Source organism: Phyllostomus hastatus, unplaced genomic scaffold, assembly GCF_019186645.2.
Source record: "Phyllostomus hastatus isolate PE091 unplaced genomic scaffold, TTU_PhHast_1.1 phas_scaffold_129, whole genome shotgun sequence".
Classification (NCBI taxonomy): domain Eukaryota; kingdom Metazoa; phylum Chordata; class Mammalia; order Chiroptera; family Phyllostomidae; genus Phyllostomus; species Phyllostomus hastatus.
In genome coordinates, this window is record NW_025334009.1 from 5,543,090 (window position 1) to 5,561,774 (window position 18,685).

Sequence of the window (18,685 nt, forward strand, 5' to 3'; positions counted from 1 at the left end):
AGATTTAGGTGTGCTTATAACCAGAGGAGAAGTGAGCAAAGAAGGGATAAAAAAGCAAGCCTCGCTAGGAGGTTGGAGGTCTGGATTGCAAAGGGAGACAATAAAAGGTATACGTGCGTAAGTGCTGTCCTTAGAACTGAGGTAGACATAGATTTCTCATATTCTCTAGTTTAGCCATCTTTTTTTAATGAAAAAATTAAACGTGGAGGATTACGTGTCCCCCATACGTAGGAAGTAATGATGGGCTTACATAGTTAACTTTGTAGTAGAGAAAAAGGGCAGTCAAAGAATTTTGTTTTCTGTGAAGTCAGAGCCTCTATGTTGACAGAGGATGCTGGACAGTAAACGCAAGAACCTCTTTGGAGAACAAGACAGGAAGTTGTGTAAAGACACATGTTTTTATCACGGACATTCAGTGCGATAGTAAATCCAGCGTCTGGGAGGTGGAAGGAGCCACTGAAAACAGCGTAGCGTTTACGGCTCACTTCTGCCAGCTTGGGCTGTGCTCTGGGCTCACGGCGGCATCTCGTACCTGTTCCCACTCTGGGAAGCAGCCTGCAGGGTTTCAGGGGAAGCAAAACAAACATACTCTGTAGTGTGTTAGGGCATTTCCAAGACAAGCATGCTTGTTCGATTTATACTGAACCAACAAGAAACTGTTAACCCAAACGTCATCCTCTCCATCCTGCTGGAGACCTTCAGTGAATGCTTTGTTGTTTTCAGATATTGTTAGAACCCTGAACTCTTAAAAAAAAAAAAAGTCTCCCAGCCGTTTTAGGGATGTGAGGTATTGTTAATCTCAAATTCAGAAGGCTGGCGGGCTGATTTTGCCTGTTGAGGGAAGAAAGACATCCTAATGTAGTGGGATGGGAACATTTCATTGAAAAAGTGGAGCTGGCTGCAAATCTGAGGAGTTGGCTTTCTTCTGTCGTTTAAACTTTTATTTTGAAATAATTTCAAATGTATAAAAAAAGTTGCAAGAATAGACTAAATCAAAGGACTTTTGTATGTTTTTTTAGATTTGCCAATCAATAACATTTTACCACAGTTGCTTTATCATTCTATAATATATGTAGGGATGGTACATGTGCTATTTCCTTGGTCAGTTTTGTTTTAGCTTTGTAATAAGAGATTCTCACAAGTATTTCTTCCAGTGCCAACAGTAATTGAAAATGTCATATTCTGAAATTGCTCCGTCTTTTCCGTGAAGCTCATTGGCCAGCATTCATTTTCTTCTTTTTCCATGTAATTTAAACATCCTCATACAGTTTAACATCATCCCAAACTTTCACTCTGGTGGCGGGGGGCAGGTGTTGGTGGCAGCTGCTGGGAGAGGGGTCGTTGTACATGAGTCTGTAGTGCGGTAGGCAGGGATGCAGACTGAGAGCCGGCAGAACTGGAAGGGAGCTCGCAGGCCAGAAGCTAGTGTGATGATGCCTCATGATACGGATGAGAACACTGAGGTTCCAAGTTACTGAATGCGTTAACTAAAGTTTCTCCAAAGATCTGGGACTGGTCCCTGAGTCTTCTGCCTCAATCTGTGGGTTGGTTTTTTTTTTTTTTTTCTGTTTCTTTACCTTTTTGCTTGCCTCTCCAGATAAATAGCAGAATTCTCTATGGGTAATATCTGTAAATACTCTTAAGTCATCAGTTCTCAAACTTTACTGTCAAGACAACTTTCATGCTTAAAAATTAGGAAACTTTTGAGGAAGGGGATAGGTTCACCTTTGAGGTGATGGCGCCTAGGTGTTGAAATTCATCAGACTGTGCAATTTAAAGATGCACAGCTTATTTTCTTTCAATTGTACCCCAATAAAACTGTTTGTAAAGTTGAGAATGACCCCAAAGAGCTTTTATTTGGATGGGTTATATCTATCAGTAGTTCCCAAACTGCATATTAACATTGAGAGACTTTTAAACTATCATTTAAACATAACAACAGTAAACTCAGTGTTAACAGTTTAAATACGCATAGCTCCCCCACCGTTTAGCGGAGCTCGGCGGTGAGGCTGGTGTTCTGCATCTCTCTAACGCCCTGCAACGTCGGCTCTAGCAGAGGACGGCGACCGCGCGCTCCGCCCGCCACGGCACTCTGTCTGCGCTGCAGTGTGTGACGGGCTCCGGTGCGCGCGTATGTGCCCTTACGAGGAGGAGAATTTAGATTAACTGGATTTTGTTTTGATTTGACATCAAATCTTGACGGATGGTGATTTCTTCCAGGTTGTTGCAATGTAGGACCTGAAACGATGAACTTTTTGCATTGTGCTATACTAAAACCAACTGGTTTATTTGCCCTTGGAATGGGTCTTACCTGATAGATTTATTCCGGCTTTGATATAGAGATATTACTATGTAATCAGTTGGTACTTTTAATATTTTAGTCACTTGCCTTTTCTGTTAAGTGCCCCAGTTTCCAAAAAATAGAAACTAGCCCCCATCTTTTCCCATTTTACTTTTATAGGAGAACCAAGGTTTCTAGAGTTGTTTCCGTTGTATTATGTAAATTGCCTTTTGTTTTGAATTCCATTTTTCATTCTTTTACTGAAATAGATTCTGGGTTGCAGTTATGCTAACACACACACACACACACACACACACTTATTATGAAGGCCGTTGCTACTGTGCAAGGGCGTCTGCCTGCTTTTGCTGTGGATTTTTGGGAAGGAAATGAGGTCAGTGGCAGTGAATGAAGCGGTGGGGGCGAGCCTCTGTCAGACTTGCTCGTGAATGACTGTGATGGAGCTGGCTCTTCTCAGCCCGGTTCCTGCCAGCCGCTGCGGGCTGTGCCGCAGCACCTCCGCACACGGGCACTAACCAGAGCCAGTCACAGCACCTCCGCGCAGGGGCACTAACCAGTGCCATTGCAGCACCTCCGCGCACGGGCACTAACCAGTGCCAGCCGCGGCACCTCCGCGTGCAGGCTCTAACCAGTGCCAGCCGCGGCACCTCCGCGTGCAGGCTCTAACCAGTGCAAGCCGCGGCACCTCCGCGTGCGGGCTCTAACCAGTGCAAGCCGCAGCACCTCCGCGCAGGGGCACTAGCCAGTGTCATCCGCAGCACCTCCGCTCACGGGTTCTAACCAGTGCCAGCCGCAGCACCTCCGCGCAGGGGCACTAACCACAGCCAGCCGCAGCACCTCCGCATGCGGGCTCTAACCAGAGCCATCTGCACCTTAAGGCCAGAGGTGCCCTTCCTTCTCCAGAGCGTGACAGAAAAGGGCACCCACTTCTCTGACTCAGAGTTGTGGGTTTTTTCCAAAGAGTAAGAAATATAAGCAGAATCACTAGTCTTTTAACATTTATTCTAGAAATGCTGGACTGCCCTGACCGGTGTGGCTCGGTTGGCTGGGTGGTGTCCCGCAAGGTGAAAGGTCACTGGTCCGATTCCCTGTCAGGGCACATGCCCGGGCTGCCGGTTTGGTTCCCCAGTTGTGCGGAGGCCACTGATCGATGTCTCTCTCCGTCTCTTTCTTTATTCCTCCCTCCCTCCCTTCCCCTCACTCTAAAAATACATAAGCAAGTAAAATCTTTTTAAAAATGCAATTCAAAAAAAAGAATTGTTTGAATTCTTTGGGGGCTCCAAATCCTTTTAATACTAAATGTAAATCCCTTCCCAAGAACTTTGCTATGTAGTGTGAACTTACTCACTTAAATCATTCATCTCGAATACTGAAAACAAAATAACCCTCAGATATCTAAGACCCTCTCCGAAGACGTTTCTGAAGGAGTGCGCATCTAGGGTAAATTGTTAGGTTTCATTCTTCTCTTCTCTGTCCCCAAACCACGTCACGTAGGCGAAGCCAGATTCAAACGGTGCCGTGAAAACAACGGGCGACCTTCAGGGAGAAAATGTGCTTCGAGAGGCAGCCTGTGGAGCTGGCTGCGCAGGAAGGGGGGGCCGTCCCGCCACTGCCCCTCCCGGTTTGCCCGGAGATGGGCAGTAGTGGTGCCCCACAGGGGTTTTTAAAAAACTGATTTGAGAGAGAGAGAAAGGGCGGGGGAGAGAGAGCAGGAGAGCGAGGGGGGCGGACAGAGAGGGAAACTGGTTTTGTTGCTCCGCTCATTGATGCACTCACTGGTCGCTTCCCGAATGCGCCCTGGCCGGAGATCGAACCTGCAGCCTCGGTGTATCGGGGCAGTGCTCTGACCGACTGAGCCACCTGGCCAGGGCCTCGCATAGGGGTTTTAGTTTGAATTTCTCTAACGACTAGTGATGATGAGTTTATTTTCATGTGCGTATTAATCCGTTTATATAGTTTCTTTGGTGAAAATGTCTGTTGGAATACTTTGCTCATTTTAAAGTTAAGTTGTCTTATAATTGTGAATAGGTTTCTTTTTTCCAAGTCTAATTTTTTTATTATTAGATTCAACAGACAAAGAATATTTTAATAAATATATAATCCGAACAAATAAATACAGGGAAACAGAAAATAAAAACTGTACACACAGTTCATTGAAGGTAACAAAAGGTTAGATTGAAATAGCTATTTTTCCCATATTAAATGCCTAAACACAGTTTTGAACAAATACTGTATGTACCAATATTTAAGTTATGTATAAATATTATGTTTTTAATCTGATAAATGAATTTGTTAACTTATCTAAAGTAGATTGTAATTATAATTGTATTATGAGAGATTTCAATCTCTTCTGCATACAGATAGATCCTTTAGTAGGTTAATGGCCTGCAAATATTTTCTCCCAGTTTTTGGCTTCTCTTCTCATTTTCTTAATGGTATTGTTGAAAAGCAAACGATTTAAATTTTGATGTCCAGTCTGTCAATTTTTTCTTGTATGAACTGTGTTTTTGGTGACATGTCTAAGAAATCTTTGCCTAATCCAGAGTCACAGAGATTTTCCTCCTGTGTTTTCTCCTACCAAGTTTTTTTTTAGTTTAGCTCTTCACCTTTGGGTCTTAAATCCGTTGGAGTTAGTTGTTGTTTGTGGTGTGAGGTAAGTGTTCAGTCATTTCTGTACCATTTGTTGAGACCAGTGCATTCTTCCCCCCTCTGAACTATGTTGGCATCTTTGTTAAAAACCAGTTGATCAGCACTGTGTAGGTTTTGTTTCTGAATTCTGTCGTCCGTTTATCTAGTGTGTGGTCTGCACCACACAGTCTTGGTTACTGTGTATGTATAGGAACTTTCGTAATCAGGTGATGCAAGTTCTCCAGCTTGCTGGTTTTTCAAGTGTGTTTTGGCTTTTCTATTTTTTTTTATATATTTCCGTATGAATTATGGAATGATGTTGTTGGTACCTTAAAAAAATTCTGCTGGGATTTTTCATTGTAATTGCCTTTACTCTATTGGCCAGTTTGAGAACTGTCATCGTCAGAATACTGAGTCTGGCATTTATGAACATAACATAGCTCCCCATTTCTTTAGATCTGGCTTTTTAAAAAAATTCCAGTGACTTGAAATGATGCTTTTGACAATTTTGTTCAACGTAAAGTCTTTGTCAAAGGCACTAGCAGGTATGTTTGCATTGTTATATTGTACTACCTGTAATACTTAACAGAAACTCAACTGTAGTGGAGGGAAAAACAATGGCACTTTGTAACTTCTGTTATCATGTTCCTATTTGCAGGGTCTCCAACTGAATTCCTTGAAGGGGAAATAGCCTACCAGGGATATCAGAACAACCAGAACTGGCCAGAAAACACAAACTTTTGCTTTGAACCCGAGCAAGCAGTGAATCCTATCCAGACCGGTAAGTGGGCTTGTCGGGGGCTGCTGAACGTGAGCTCGATGTGAACGGGAGGAGGCCACAACCACTGCTCAGATAAAAACATGCTAGCCCCAGAACAGGGTGTAAAGCACAATCAAGATATAGTTGTTAACCCCAAACATGGCACTGATCCTCACTCCTCGCTGTTTATCTCGTCATCTCATGCACATGTGCCTCCGGTCCTCTCCCTTTCAAAACCGGTTTTGAGTACATTAAATTTTGAATATGAATCTGAAATTCATATTCATTGAACGTTAATGCTTCCAAAAGGAATTATTATACTAATAGCACCATTTGGTTTTTTCCTTTTTATTGAATTGATTGGGGTGACACTGGTTAACAAAATTATATGGGTTTCGGGTGCACAGTCCCACGACACATCACCTGTCCACTGTATGGTGTGTTCACCGCCTCAAGGGAAGTCTCCGTCCATCACCATTTAATAGCACCATTTGTTGAGTGCCAATTTTGTGCCACGGTGCTACAGCCATTCTTTTTTGAAGATTTTATTTATTTCTTTTTAGAGAGGGGAACGGAGGGAAAAAGAGAGGGAGCGAAACATCAATGTGTGGTTGACTCTTAAGTGCCCCCCACTGGGGACCTGGCTCACAACCCAGGCATGTGCCCTGACTGGGAATCAAACTGGCAACCCTTTGGTTTGCAGGCTGGCACCCAACCCACTGAGCCACACCAGCCAGGGCGCTATAGCCTTTATATACATATTATTTTTTTTTAAAGAGTTTTTTAGAAAGAGGGGAAGGAAAGGAGAAAGAGAGGGAGAGAAACATCAATGTGTAGTTGCCTCTCACGTGCCTCCTACCAGGGGCCTGGCCTACAACCCAAGCACGTGCCCTGACTGGGAACTGAACTGGCTACCCTTTGGTTCGCAGGCCCTCGCTTAATCCACTGACTTCACCAGCCAGGGCTGGCTACATGTTGTATATGTTTCTTACCTAACTGCCAAATACACATTATCCTCATTTTACAGAATAGAAAAGCAAGACTTATACCCACGTTTTATAAAACTTCAAACTCATCTGTGGATACAAAAAGCATAAAAGCGCATCTGTCTAGACCTGGGAGCGGTGGCAGGAAGGGCCCCGGGGCAGTAGCCTCAGTGCCTCCATGTCTGAGCTAACCAACCTGAGAGCTCGGGTTTTTGTTTCCACTTGTATATGGGTTTTTCCTTTTCCTTTTTTTTTTGTCATCAAACTTATAACAGACGCAAAGCTAGTTTCAAATTAGTGAATGTTTATTGATTTCTTATGTACAGTGACATTATTTCAATTTATTTAACTTACTATTGACAATACACATGTGACTAATCGATATTCACTGGGTAATAAGGAATGCTTTCTTTGGGGTCATATTCACTGGGACCTTGAATCCTTTCTTCGCTCCAGACCCCTTTAAGATGCACCGTGATGACGACCTGGAAGACCTGCTCTCTTTCCCCAGCGCACCAGCCAATGCTTCAGCCTTTGCACAGCAGCACGGTCCCCCGGAAGGCAGTTATGGTAGGTAGACCTGCTCCAGCTGGGTGTATTTCTTAACTCGAGACAATTAATGTGGCCTTCACCCCATCCATCGCCTTCGAAGTGAACCTCGAAGCAAAGTCACCTTTAGGGGTTCTGGCCGGGACAGTGCTCTTCCTAGATCAGTCACGGGAGAGAATGAATGCAGTTGGACCGTCCGGGTTGCTCACCTCCTGTCACAGGATCTTGAATCCTGTGTCCTAGGGCCAGATTCTGTCTGCACATTTTACCCCCTCGTGGCCTTGGGTTACTCCCTGCACCTCAGTTTCTTCATCTGTGAAATGGGGCCAGCAGGAGCTCCCCCCTGAAAGCCGCAGCGATGATTGAATAAAATTATGCAAAACCACTTTGCGTCGCGCTCGTGACACAGTGAACATGAACAGACCTGGTTTATCAGTGAGCAGCCCCCTCGTTTCTGGTTTTGTGTGACTGTTAACACGAGTGTGGCCAGGATATCTATCGGAGGTGAAACAAAATCTGCTTCTGCTCATCTTAGGTTTTGAGCTGGACCCTAACAAAAAGACAGATTAACAAGAGAAGAAAAGTTTATGAACACATGTACCATACATCACACCAGAGAAAAGTAACTCAAGGTGGTTGCTTAGAATTTCTGTTTCTGTAACATCTTCAATAAAACTACAACAACAGTAAATTTGCAGAGAAGTGACAGGGAAAGGAAAGCAAGCTGAGGCCTCCAGGAGTGGCGGCCTGGGGAGGTGGACGTACGGGAGGGAACCAGCGGGTCTGTGTGCAGGTTGCTCCGGTGCCCTCTCTGGGATGGTGTGAGTTCCATCTCCAGTGAAAGGAAAATGTATATTCTGCCCCTAGGCAGAAAGCGGGGAGCCTTTTCTGGGTTTGCTGCTTCTTAATTACCTTCAACTCAAAATAATTTTTCAGTCAAAGAGGCACATTTTACATTTTGGGGGTGCCATGTGCTGGTTCCCCTCGGTACCCAGCATCGGCAGCCCGCTTCAAGCGATGTGTGTGATACAGTTCTGCGTTCGTAAAGGTCCCGGCTAACAGTGAGTGCTTCATGGGGGCTCTCCCTCGGACTCTCGGGAGGGGGCTATTCAGTGAGTTGACTTTGACGCTGTCCGGCTAGTCTCCTGGTGCTTTGACTTTGGCTTTGACTCCTATTTTTTTCCAGCTCGTTAGCTAGTGAGTCATTTAGTCGCATTGTCTTCTTTCTTTACAGCATCTTTCTTCTCTGACTTATGCTGCCCCTGCTTTTCCGCAGCGGGAACCCCCATCATTCTGCACCAGACCGCCTCCGTGGTCTCCTCCCAGCAGAAGTGCCGCTCCCCTTCAACGTCCATTCTGAGCACCCCTGCCGCGCTGATCGCCCCGAGTCTCTGTCCTGAATCTGCCGTCTCGTCTCGTTCTCCTGGTTAGGACCTTGAGGCACCTATTTGTTTTTGTTTTTGTTTTTGTTTTGTCTCTTGAAGTCTAAATTTCGCTGGCTTTCCAAATTTTTCCCCCTTTTCCCTTGCTGGTGTGCAAGGTCTGTTTGAAGCAGACAGTCTCGGTCCAAGAAACATTTTCATCTTATTGGCATCTTCGTGTTTGTTTTTCCCTCAGGGTTCTCCGTCCTTGAAGTGAACTGTTCTCTTTCTCTTCCTGCTCTTGTTTCTCCTCTGAAGCCTTTTGTGACTGTTCTGGTCCTCGTGGTTGTTTTAAACTCTTGTATCACCTAGTTCATACTACATGTTTTGTATTATTTTATCTCTGTGAAAGATCTTGCCGCTCTCGCTAAATTGTAATAATCTTGATGGCAAGGGGTTATTAAATCCCCCATTAAGTCTGGCAGTGAACACCATAATAATCCTTTGACATTGTCTAGTTGTTAATAATTTACAAAGCGTTTCCACAAAGTTGTCTTCTAATGTTCGAAAGGTAGGTATTAATCTCTTCTAACGAGGGAGAAAATTAAGACCCACAGTTCCTTGCTATATGTTATGTTGTATTTGTGATGCTGGGGCCAGAGCTCAGTCTCGGGCTTTTGCCTCTTTGTAATATACGCTCTCGGAGGTTGATCTGTGGCACTGAAGGGTGTGGCGACATGGCACAGCCTGTTCATTAGCCACAAACTGGAGAATGTCAGCGGTGCTCAACTGAAAACTTCCTTGCTTTGTTTTTCATTGGTCCTTAGGTCTCCATCTTGAAAGCTTATTTTAAATATCAGATGCCTTTCCCCCCAATGTTGACTGAGTCTTAAACACATGTTTGTTTGTGTTTCAATACTAGGTCTGTTTCCCTGTGACACATTTCCGCCTGCAGGGCTTATCCCTCAGATCTGTCCTATGGGACCCCCAAACTCGCCCCATGCTGGCGTCGTCCTTTCCCCAGAGGCCCCGCCACCTCTGCAGCCCACAGCATGTAAGTCGTTCGAACCTCCCTGTGTCAGTTTGTGGTTACAGTGTCAGCAGTCAGCATCAGTCAGCAGACGTATTTTTCAGCAGCATACAGCAGTATAGATAAAAACATTAGCATGATCACAACTGCTTTTAAACTTACTATTACTGATTTTACAGCTAGAAGAATGAAGTTGTAGTTGAGATATAAGACTTGGGATAAATGAGCAAAGAAAATCCCTTTTCAGTTCAGTGCAGATTTAAAATTCTAGGGTTCCGCAGGTCCCCTTTCTGACACTAACTGTGTGGTGTGTTTTTTTTTTAACCTTGGGTTTTTCCTCTTCTTTGCCTTTTCTCTCCACTATGTGTTCTCCCAGCAGCGTGTTCTTCTAAGTACGGGGACTGTCAGAGTAGGCAGATGCATTAACCACACAGCTTCTGAGTTATATTTAGAGCGTTAGGCTCACAAAAGCCAGATGTCCCTGTGCTCTAGGAAAGTGTGTTTTGAATGCAGAGCTGCGGGCAGACAGTGACGGGTCCTAAATTTCCAATGTGTCTCCCTCAGGGCCAGCCGAGGAGGCAGAAATGGCATCAGCAGAAGAGAGGGCACCAGTAGAAGCATTGGAAATAATGATGGGACTGAAGCCTGGTGACATGGCACCATCTGGAGAAACAGAGGTGGCCCTGGCTAAGGACATGGCCCCAATCACAGAAATAGAGGTGGCGTTGGCCAAAGACGTGGAACCACCTACCAAAGAAGATGTGGCATTCGCCAAGGACATGGAATCGTCCGTCAGGTCAGATGTGTCCGTGGTCAAGGACGTGGCTCTCCGCACAGAAGCAGAGGAGACCCCAGCCAAGGATGGAACACTATTCAAAGAAACAGAGAGGGTGCCGCTTGTAGAACTGGACTTCACGCCAGCTGAGGGCATGGGGCCACTCTCAGAAATGGGGATGACACTGGCTAAGGACGCTGTGTCATCTGCAGAAATGTCCTCGGCCAAGGAGTTGGCCTTGACCTCAGAAACAGAGGTGGCCCCGGTCAAGGACGTGACTCCATCTCCCAAAACAGAGGTGGCCCCGGTCAAGGATATGACTCCATCCCCCAAAATAGAGGTGGCCCCGGTCAAGGACGTGACTCCATCCCCAGAAACAGAGGTGGCCCCGGTCAAGGACGTGACTCCATCCCCAGAAACAGAGGCGGCCCCGGTCAAGGACGTGACTCCATCCCCAGAAACAGAGGCGGCCCCGGTCAAGGACGTGACTCCATCCCCAGAAACAGAGGTGGCCCCAGTCCAGGACATGGCTTCACCCCCCAAAACAGAGATGACCTTGGCTAAGGATGTTGTACCACCCTCAGAAACAGAGGTGCCACCAGCTCCAGTTAAGGACACGGAAGTTGTCCGGCCACAGGGAGAAATACGCGAGGTTTCCCAGCTGGAACCTCTCCAGAATGAAGGGCGCTCGAGTGCACCTGCTTCCACGATTTCACCAGGTACGGACTATGTTTACTCTCGGTATTTCTGTCGGCCGGGGCGTGGTCTCCGGAAGGGCGGGGGCAGGTAAAGTAAAGCCAGTACTTGGCAGATCTGTACATGCACTACTCTCCCAGACGGTTATTTCTCACCTTCACCCTCCTCCAGCGCCTGCTCCGTCCTCACTCGCTGCTGACCTTGGTTTTCTTATAATTCAGCATGCGGTAAGGGAGGACCTTCACACCCTCTCCTGCCTCCTCGGCCTAACTGCTCGTGTCTGGACCCAGAGACTCCTGTTGCTGGAAGGAAACACCCCAGTTTCTGGCTAAGGCCGCCTCACTATTTTGTGCTGGAGCCCATCGCTTCCTGCCTGCGTCGGCGTATTGCCCTGGCCGTCCTCTCCTTTCTTGCCTCTCTCCAGGGCTTGTCCCATTCCACTGAATCTTTCCCACCAACATACCAACATTTCTTACTTCTCCCATCTTAAAAACAAACCAACAAAAGCCCTCCCAACTGCACCTTCCTACTACCACTCCACTTGCAGCTGCCCCGGCAGGAGCCTCCCTTATTCCTCAACCGCTGTTCCTGTTTCCAGTTTCTGGAAGGTGGAGAAACAGCTGAATTGTGCTTCTCTGAAACCTGTGTGGTTTTTACTGTCATCTTTAGAACCAGTCACAGCCAGCGGCCAAAAGTTCAACTTGCCAACAGATGAGGCGTCTGTGTCGGAGAAACTAGAGCAAAAGAAACCACTCGGTAGTCAGCCTTCTGAGCTTCCTTCGGAGACGTCAGGTAAGTTAGGAGGGTGAAGCAGACCCTCTGGGACCACCGAAACTGGGTGGTGGGGGGGGTGGCAGCTGCTGTTCTTGGTGGTGTGGTGGTGATCAGCAGGGCCGTGTATGAGGCCAGGTCTCTTTTGTAGACGGGCTCTGCCTTGTCTAGGCAGCGAGTCAGCTTGTCACATACTTTTAAGTGATCACTACGTCAACTCAGGACACCTAAGTTTTAATCCAGGTCAGCTGTTCACTATTCTGTCCTGTGTGGTCTTAAGCAGGTTATTTAACACATTGTATGCGGAAACGTATTTATACGTTTTACGTTGACTGGTAGTAGAGCGTGCGATAAAAACTACCCGCAAACAATGTGTTAACTTGCCTCATTTACCCAGGAATGTTGATTGCAGTGTTCTGTGCACCCTTGCTGGTTTCAGTGTGGTTCACAGCCCAGCAGCGTCGGCGTTGTCTGGGGGCGTGTGAGGAATTCGTGATCTTGGGCTCCACCTCAAACCTTCAGAATCACGATACGCATTTTCACAAGTTTTCCAGATGATTCTTACGTACATTAAACTTGGAGAGGCACTGCTCTCAGATACTCCCTAGTTTAAAGCTCAATTATTCAATGAACTTAAAGACTACATGCTTGTTACTGTGAGCCAGAAACATGTACGTGTATGATCATCAGCTTGATTCTCGGCTTGCCTTTCCGTGACTGATTGGAATGGGAGCTGGAGAGCAGGGACCAGGACTGATTTTGCTTACGGTCTCTAGTGCTTTGCACACTCCTGCGCCAGGACGGAGCAAAATAAACATTTGTATTTTTAAAAAAATGTTGTTCTAGTGATTCAGCATACCAGTAAAAATGTATCAAGTTTTTTTATTGTGTACAAAATGGCACCTTGCTAAGGCACACAGATATTTAAGTCCGGGTCCTGGCCCTTGTGTTACTGTGTTATAGCCTGGGTGGCCGTAATCCAATAGTTCAGAATACTTCTTGAAGAAGTTCCCAGGTATGAACTCTGAAAGCAAAGATTTACATAATTGAATTAAGTCATATAACAGATGGCACCAAGTAGCTGCCGATCAATTGCTGGATTAAATGTTGTGAATGCTGTGGGGTGCAAAAGCCTAGCAATTTTTTCGAGAGAAGCGGTAATTGACCTGAGGCATTAAAGGAAGGGTGGGATTTGGAGGACTTTGGAGGAGTAACGGCAAAAACAAAAGGTGCTGTTTAAGTATTTAAATAGTCCCCGAAGTCGCCTCATTGGGTCGGACTTGGTGAGCGCCATCCTAGGCCTGCTCTTCGTGGACTCTTTCCGGGATCCTGGGTCCGCGCAGCCTTGACTTGGAGACAGGAGGCGGGACCAGCTGACTCCCTGAAACTTTTCTGGGGGTGTTTGTCCCCCGTGTTTGAGTTCATTATCCTACTTGGCATCACACGTATTTCTCTGTCTTTGGGGAAGTACATGTAGGAACAGAACATTTAAATCTAACACATTGTCTTTCAAAGTGCGATGCTCTGGTTCTGGAATGATGAGAATGTTTCTCTGACTAAAAGACTGATTCAGTATCTTTTTCCTTTTCCTTTTCTTCTTCTTTTTTTTTTTTTTAAGTAGTAGCATAAGCTGGCCCTTCTGGCCTGTTTCCCAGAATTGATCTAGTTAGTTTGATAATTAAGTAGTATAATATTGGTGACAGACTTGTAGAATTATAAACTGTCCAAGATCATACGTATTTCATTCAATTAATAAATAAATGTCACCAAAAACAGACAGGAGCTTACCATTTTATTGCAGAATTGAGAATCATGTACCTAGTAAAAATAATGACATGTAAATAAGTATCAGTTGAGATTTGTAGGCAGTAAGTGCTTATTATAGTGGTTAGAAAATCTCTGTTTCTTTTCTTCAGTTTTAAATATTTTGTAAATACGTTTGAAAAAAAATCTTTACTTGAGATGATGATCTTTGTTAAATGTTTGCTAATCCCAGTTAAGGGTGAGAAATGTTTCAGAGAAAAGCTTTTTCTAAATGAATTAGTATGTTGGGTGGTGAAAATAGACTACTTACACTGAGTCACTAAACGGACTTTTTTAAAGAAACAATAACAAAAAGTTTTCTTTGTGGAATCTTGGCCACCTCCCTGTATTTCAGGTACCCTCCCCACACAAGCCAAACCAGTGTGCAGGCCCGGTGAGCGCAGGGCCGCCCGGCCCCGGCCCGCCAGGGGCCCTCCTGAGCTGCTGGGAGGCTCTTCGCGGAAGACTCTCGACCCGGCTCTGGGCCCCTGCTCTGTGCTGGAGTCAGGCTGGGTCTCCGGCTCCTCTTCCTGTGGCGAGCCTGGGAACCCAAGGAGACCTTTTCATGTTGACTTCCTTGAACCCCAGAGGGATCTGGGCAGGGAGGCCTGGGATGTAGAAAGCACAGCAATGATGATGAAGAAGAAAAAGAAGAAACCAAAGCAAAAGAGATACTCTCCAGCCCGGGCTGGGGGGCCTTGGGACGACGAGAATGCAAAGGAGCCCACAGGCCATCCCTGGGCAGCCGACTCCCAGAAATCGGGTGTTGTCCCCGGCCAGCCCACCGCTGCGCGCGCAGAGTGTGGACCGGCACCCAGAGGGACCCTGAAAAGGGGGTGTGAAACTGACTCCAGAACAGCCAGACCGGCAGCTGAGAACCCTGTCTCAGAAGGCCTCAGTGTTCCTTTGTGTCCTTTGAAAGAACCCCCGAAAGCCACAGTAGATTCTCCGCTGAGTGTAGAGGCAGAAGTCAAGGGTCACAAGTCAGGGCCACAGAGCCAGGACACGAAATCTCTGCCACCAGGTGCATGCAAATCACAGACTGCTCCCCACCTGGAGGCTCCCAGGGATAGAGGCCAGACAGTAGGCTCTGTGAAACTGGAAGGGCCCCAGACAGAAGTTTCTGCACCCAAAGTAGAAATTCCTTTGGAGATCAGACCCCAAGAGGGTTGCTTCCCTGTCTTGGACCAAGAGGCTATGGGGAGAGTTCTAAAACCCACAGCAGCCAGAGAACTGCCCAACGTGAAACCCACTTTGTCAGCCAGTCACCCATTAGACAGTAGTCCGAAAGAAGGGAATGGTGAGAGGGAGATGACTAAGCTGCAGGTCGACGAGCACAAAGAGTTCTCTGAGGGAGCGAGAGACGTTCAAGAACTGAGCAAGGGAGCTTTTCCCAAACAAAGACAAGAGATGAGCGTCTTAGCTTCTGAGCAGCCACAGGACAAGGTTCAGGTTCCTGAGCCAGGGAGTGAACCATTTAAGAAAACGGCAGGTGATGGCAAAAGCAGGAAGGGAAAGGGAAGTTCTGGGAAAGTGAGAGCTAGTTCCGGGAAGGCGAGAGCAAGAGCTGAGCTGCCGGTCCTTCCAGACAGCCCGGGGGACGGCACAGGTGTCCTGGGGCCGGGCGAGCCAGCCCCTAAACCGGAAAGAGTGACTGCCGGGGCTCCGAGTGCGGGGCTGGGGCTGGGTTCTTCCAGGCAGCTGGGGACCGCAGCTGATCTCCCCGAGGCAGGGGTCGTGCGGGAGCCTAAGGAGACAGCTGGCCCTAGTGTGGCAAGCACCCTGCAGGCACTGATTCCTTTGGGAACTGGGTCAGGCGTGACTCAGACTTCCGGTGCCACAACAGAAAGAGCAGCCGTGGACATAGATCTGGGTGTCAGCAACCAGGGCAAGGAAGGAAAGTGTCCTTGGGTGGATCGTGAGGCAGCTCCCTGGAGTTCTGAAAAGCCTAAAAAAAGAAGCAGTGAAGGCAAAAACAAAAAGTTTAAAAATAATTACTCCACACAGCCTGCTGGGGTGGAGAGCAAAGAGGGAGTCCTCAGCCCGCCTTTCGCAGGGAAGGACGGAGGTGCTGGGGGCACTCCCCACCCAAACAGGGATTTGGGGCTCGCTTTCCCCCTGAGTCACGAGCCCTTGTGCTCACAGACTTCGAAGGCCCCCACCGTGGAGGTGACTGACCGAAAGGGTAGCAATGTTGAGGTTAATTCTTTTGAGCTTGGGGCTGCTGGTGGGAACAAGGCAGACACAGTCAAGGATCCTGCTGTTAGCGAAGCGGCCACCAAGGTGACAGACGGGAGCCGCCAAGACCAAGCCCAGGGGGCAGGACCTGTTCCTTCAGTGCTGCCGGGGGAACGGAAGACAGATGCAGCCGTGGGGCATGCTGCGGTGGCTGACAGACCCACTAAGAGGAGTAATGATGGAAAAAGTAAAAAGGCTAAAAATAGTTTTCCTGAGAAGCACATTTTGGAGAATAAGGCAGATGCGACAAAAAGACATGTTCCCATGGAAGCCATGGGGGACCTCAGAGTAGAAGGAATGGGCTATGTGGATGAAAATAGAAACATTGCATTTACCTGCCCCAGAACACCACCCGAGGTGATGACTATTCAGCCAACCCCTCTAAAGGCTCTGGATTCGGCAGCCTGTGAAAAGCTGCCTACGCCCACTCCTCAATTAGTAAAGGAAGCTGATTCCTTCCCAGACACCTTGGCAGAAAGTAGGCAAGAGACAGCTCTGGCCCAGATTTCCAAATCATCAGTGGTAGATAGTTGCAGCAAAGATGGAGTCCCAGATCAAGGGAGATCCAAGGCTCCCTCTGCTGCTATGCCCTTTGCAAACACAGGGGGAGGTGCCCTGGCTTTTACAGCGGCCCCAGAAACAGTGAAGAGTCCTGGAGATAACCATGTAAAGAGCAGAGGTGAGCTTGCTGACCCCACGAAAAATAAAGCAGGGGCAGATGGAGGGCCTGTGGCCGGAGAGTCTGCGTCCGTGCCCAGCGGTGCAGCTAAGCGTGCCGTAGAGAAAATCACAGAAGTAGCAAAGGAGCGCCCTTCTGGAGCGCCCGCAGAAGACCAGAGCCTGCCAGGTGAGCTCAGAGGCCTGGAGGTGTGTGCAGACAGGAGTGATTTCCCAGCATACCCAGTAAGCAAAAAGAAAGAGTCTGAGGCGGGTTCTGCTTCAGCGGATGTTCCGGGCGCACTGGGAGGTAAACCACAAAAGCCCCATGTGTGTGAGGACCAGCGTGCTGAAGGCGGAGAGTCTAGGGGCCCAGCTAGTCTGGATACGGAGGTGGGTAGGACTCTTTCGCCTCCAAAAAGTGAAAAGGATAAATTGGAAGGAGTTAGCCTGGCCTCTAAAGCCCCAGAAGGAGAAGCTGTTTCCTCGCCAGCACCACAACTCCAGGCGGGGTCCTCAGAGGGCCCAGCGGGCGCGACCCCCTCGAAGGGGGTAGATGACTTGGTAGTGACTGCTTCCAAGGGTCTTCAGCTCCCAGGACCCGACGGTAAGATCTTGGAGGCACCTGAGCAAATGACAGAGAAACCTGAACCAAAGGCCCTGGAGGAAGGGAAGAGGGCAGAAAAAAGAGCGGCGGAACCCATGAAAGGCTACATGAGGCCCACCAAGTCCCGGGGACTTCCTCCGCCTCTGCCGAAGCCCGCGGCGCAGGACCGAGAGAGGGCCAGGCCAGCCAAGTCCGGCGGTAGGAGCCTGCCTTGCGGCGGCGCGTGTGCTTGTGGCTTTGAGTCGCATCGGGGAGGCGGAGAGCTCACGCTTTGGTCCCCTCCAGGCTCTAATCATCTTTGTTGGTCGGCGATGTGTTGGCATGGAAAACGTGTAACTGCTAATGACATGTTTTCTGCAGCCAAGGCATGTCGTGTGTCCAGCTCGAGGAGGCTGGTGACCTGGTTGCATGCCTTCCTGCCCAGCAGGGAACCTGGGACTTCGGTGAGGCTGAATTTCAAACAGTGAATTGTTGAGCAGAAGGCCTATCACCAGCCCCTATCCTTAATTTTTTTAAAAAAAGTGTGCCTTGTATGTGTAAAATCTACAGCCACATTTTAATCACTATTCCGTGTAAGGGAGAGAAAGCATTCACATCCAGCTGTGTGTGGGGGGGATTTTATTTGTTAGTATTATACAGGGGTGGGGAGAAGTAGGTTTACAGTTGTGAGTATGCAAAACAGAGTTTATTCTTGCATTATTATTAATTGTCACATTACTGTATTGTATTAACTGGAAGCTTACGTTTGCCCACCCCCGTATATGTATCTTGTGCTGGTGGCAGTAAATATCGACATAGTTTTCAGACTAAATGAAAATGCTGGCCAGCACCGGTAGTCACAGGCTTCCTTGTGTTTCTCGTGATGGCAAGTGTCCCCCAGTGATGAAGCCGCACCACCCAGGTTGTTGCTCACGGCCGCTGGCCCGTGGTTGCCTGCGGGCTAGAGCTTGGGGCACAGTCTATGTCCACCAAACCGTTTATGTGCACGGGCACGTCTATGGAACTTGCCCGTCTGGGACTCCTCGTAATTTTGCCATTTTGGGTCTCTAATCAATTGAGTAGTTAGAAGGAGATTAAGAAAGGCGATTCCTTAAAGATTTAGAAATGTTAGCCTTTTTGTTTCTTAAACAATAATCATCCCTTTCCTGGGCCTAACCTTTAAAAAATGGTTCCTGGCCTTTGAGGTTTTTCACAGCCTACAAATAATACTACAAATAATACAAATAATACTACTTCTTTTTTTTTAAAGATTTTATTTGTTTATTTTTAGAGGGGAAGGGAGGGAGATAGAGAGAGAGAGAAACATCAATGTGCGGTTGCTGGGGGTTATGGCCTGCAACCCAGGCATGTACTCTGACTGGGAATCGAACCTGGGACACTTTGGTTCCCAGTCCGCACTCAATCCACTGAGCTACGCCAGCCAGGGCTAAATAATACTACTTCTTAATCATTGTTTCCCAACTTGCATGGTATGTCTACTAACTCAGAAATTAAGAACAAAAGAAAACAATAACGCCAGCTGGCC

At 47.5% G+C, this 18,685-nt stretch overlaps 1 protein-coding gene across 23 annotated transcripts in view; it reads left to right on the plus strand.

Annotated features, from left to right (window-relative positions):
- Nucleotides 1-18,685, plus strand: part of MAP4 (microtubule associated protein 4) — a 129,906-nt gene that overhangs the window by 74,582 nt on the left and 36,639 nt on the right. For 12 of the 23 annotated variants that reach the window (XM_045856720.1, XM_045856718.1, XM_045856719.1 and 9 more), the window contains 6 exons: nt 5,586-5,708; nt 7,130-7,243; nt 9,506-9,637; nt 10,178-11,107; nt 11,754-11,876; nt 14,014-17,358. In XM_045856720.1, the coding sequence (XP_045712676.1) occupies nt 5,586-5,708; nt 7,130-7,243; nt 9,506-9,637; nt 10,178-11,107; nt 11,754-11,876; nt 14,014-17,358 (4,767 nt within the window). The remainder of the gene's footprint in view (nt 1-5,585; nt 5,709-7,129; nt 7,244-9,505; nt 9,638-10,177; nt 11,108-11,753; nt 11,877-14,013; nt 17,359-18,685) is intronic. The other 11 variants (XM_045856737.1, XM_045856738.1, XM_045856736.1 and 8 more) reach the window with 1 other exon arrangement.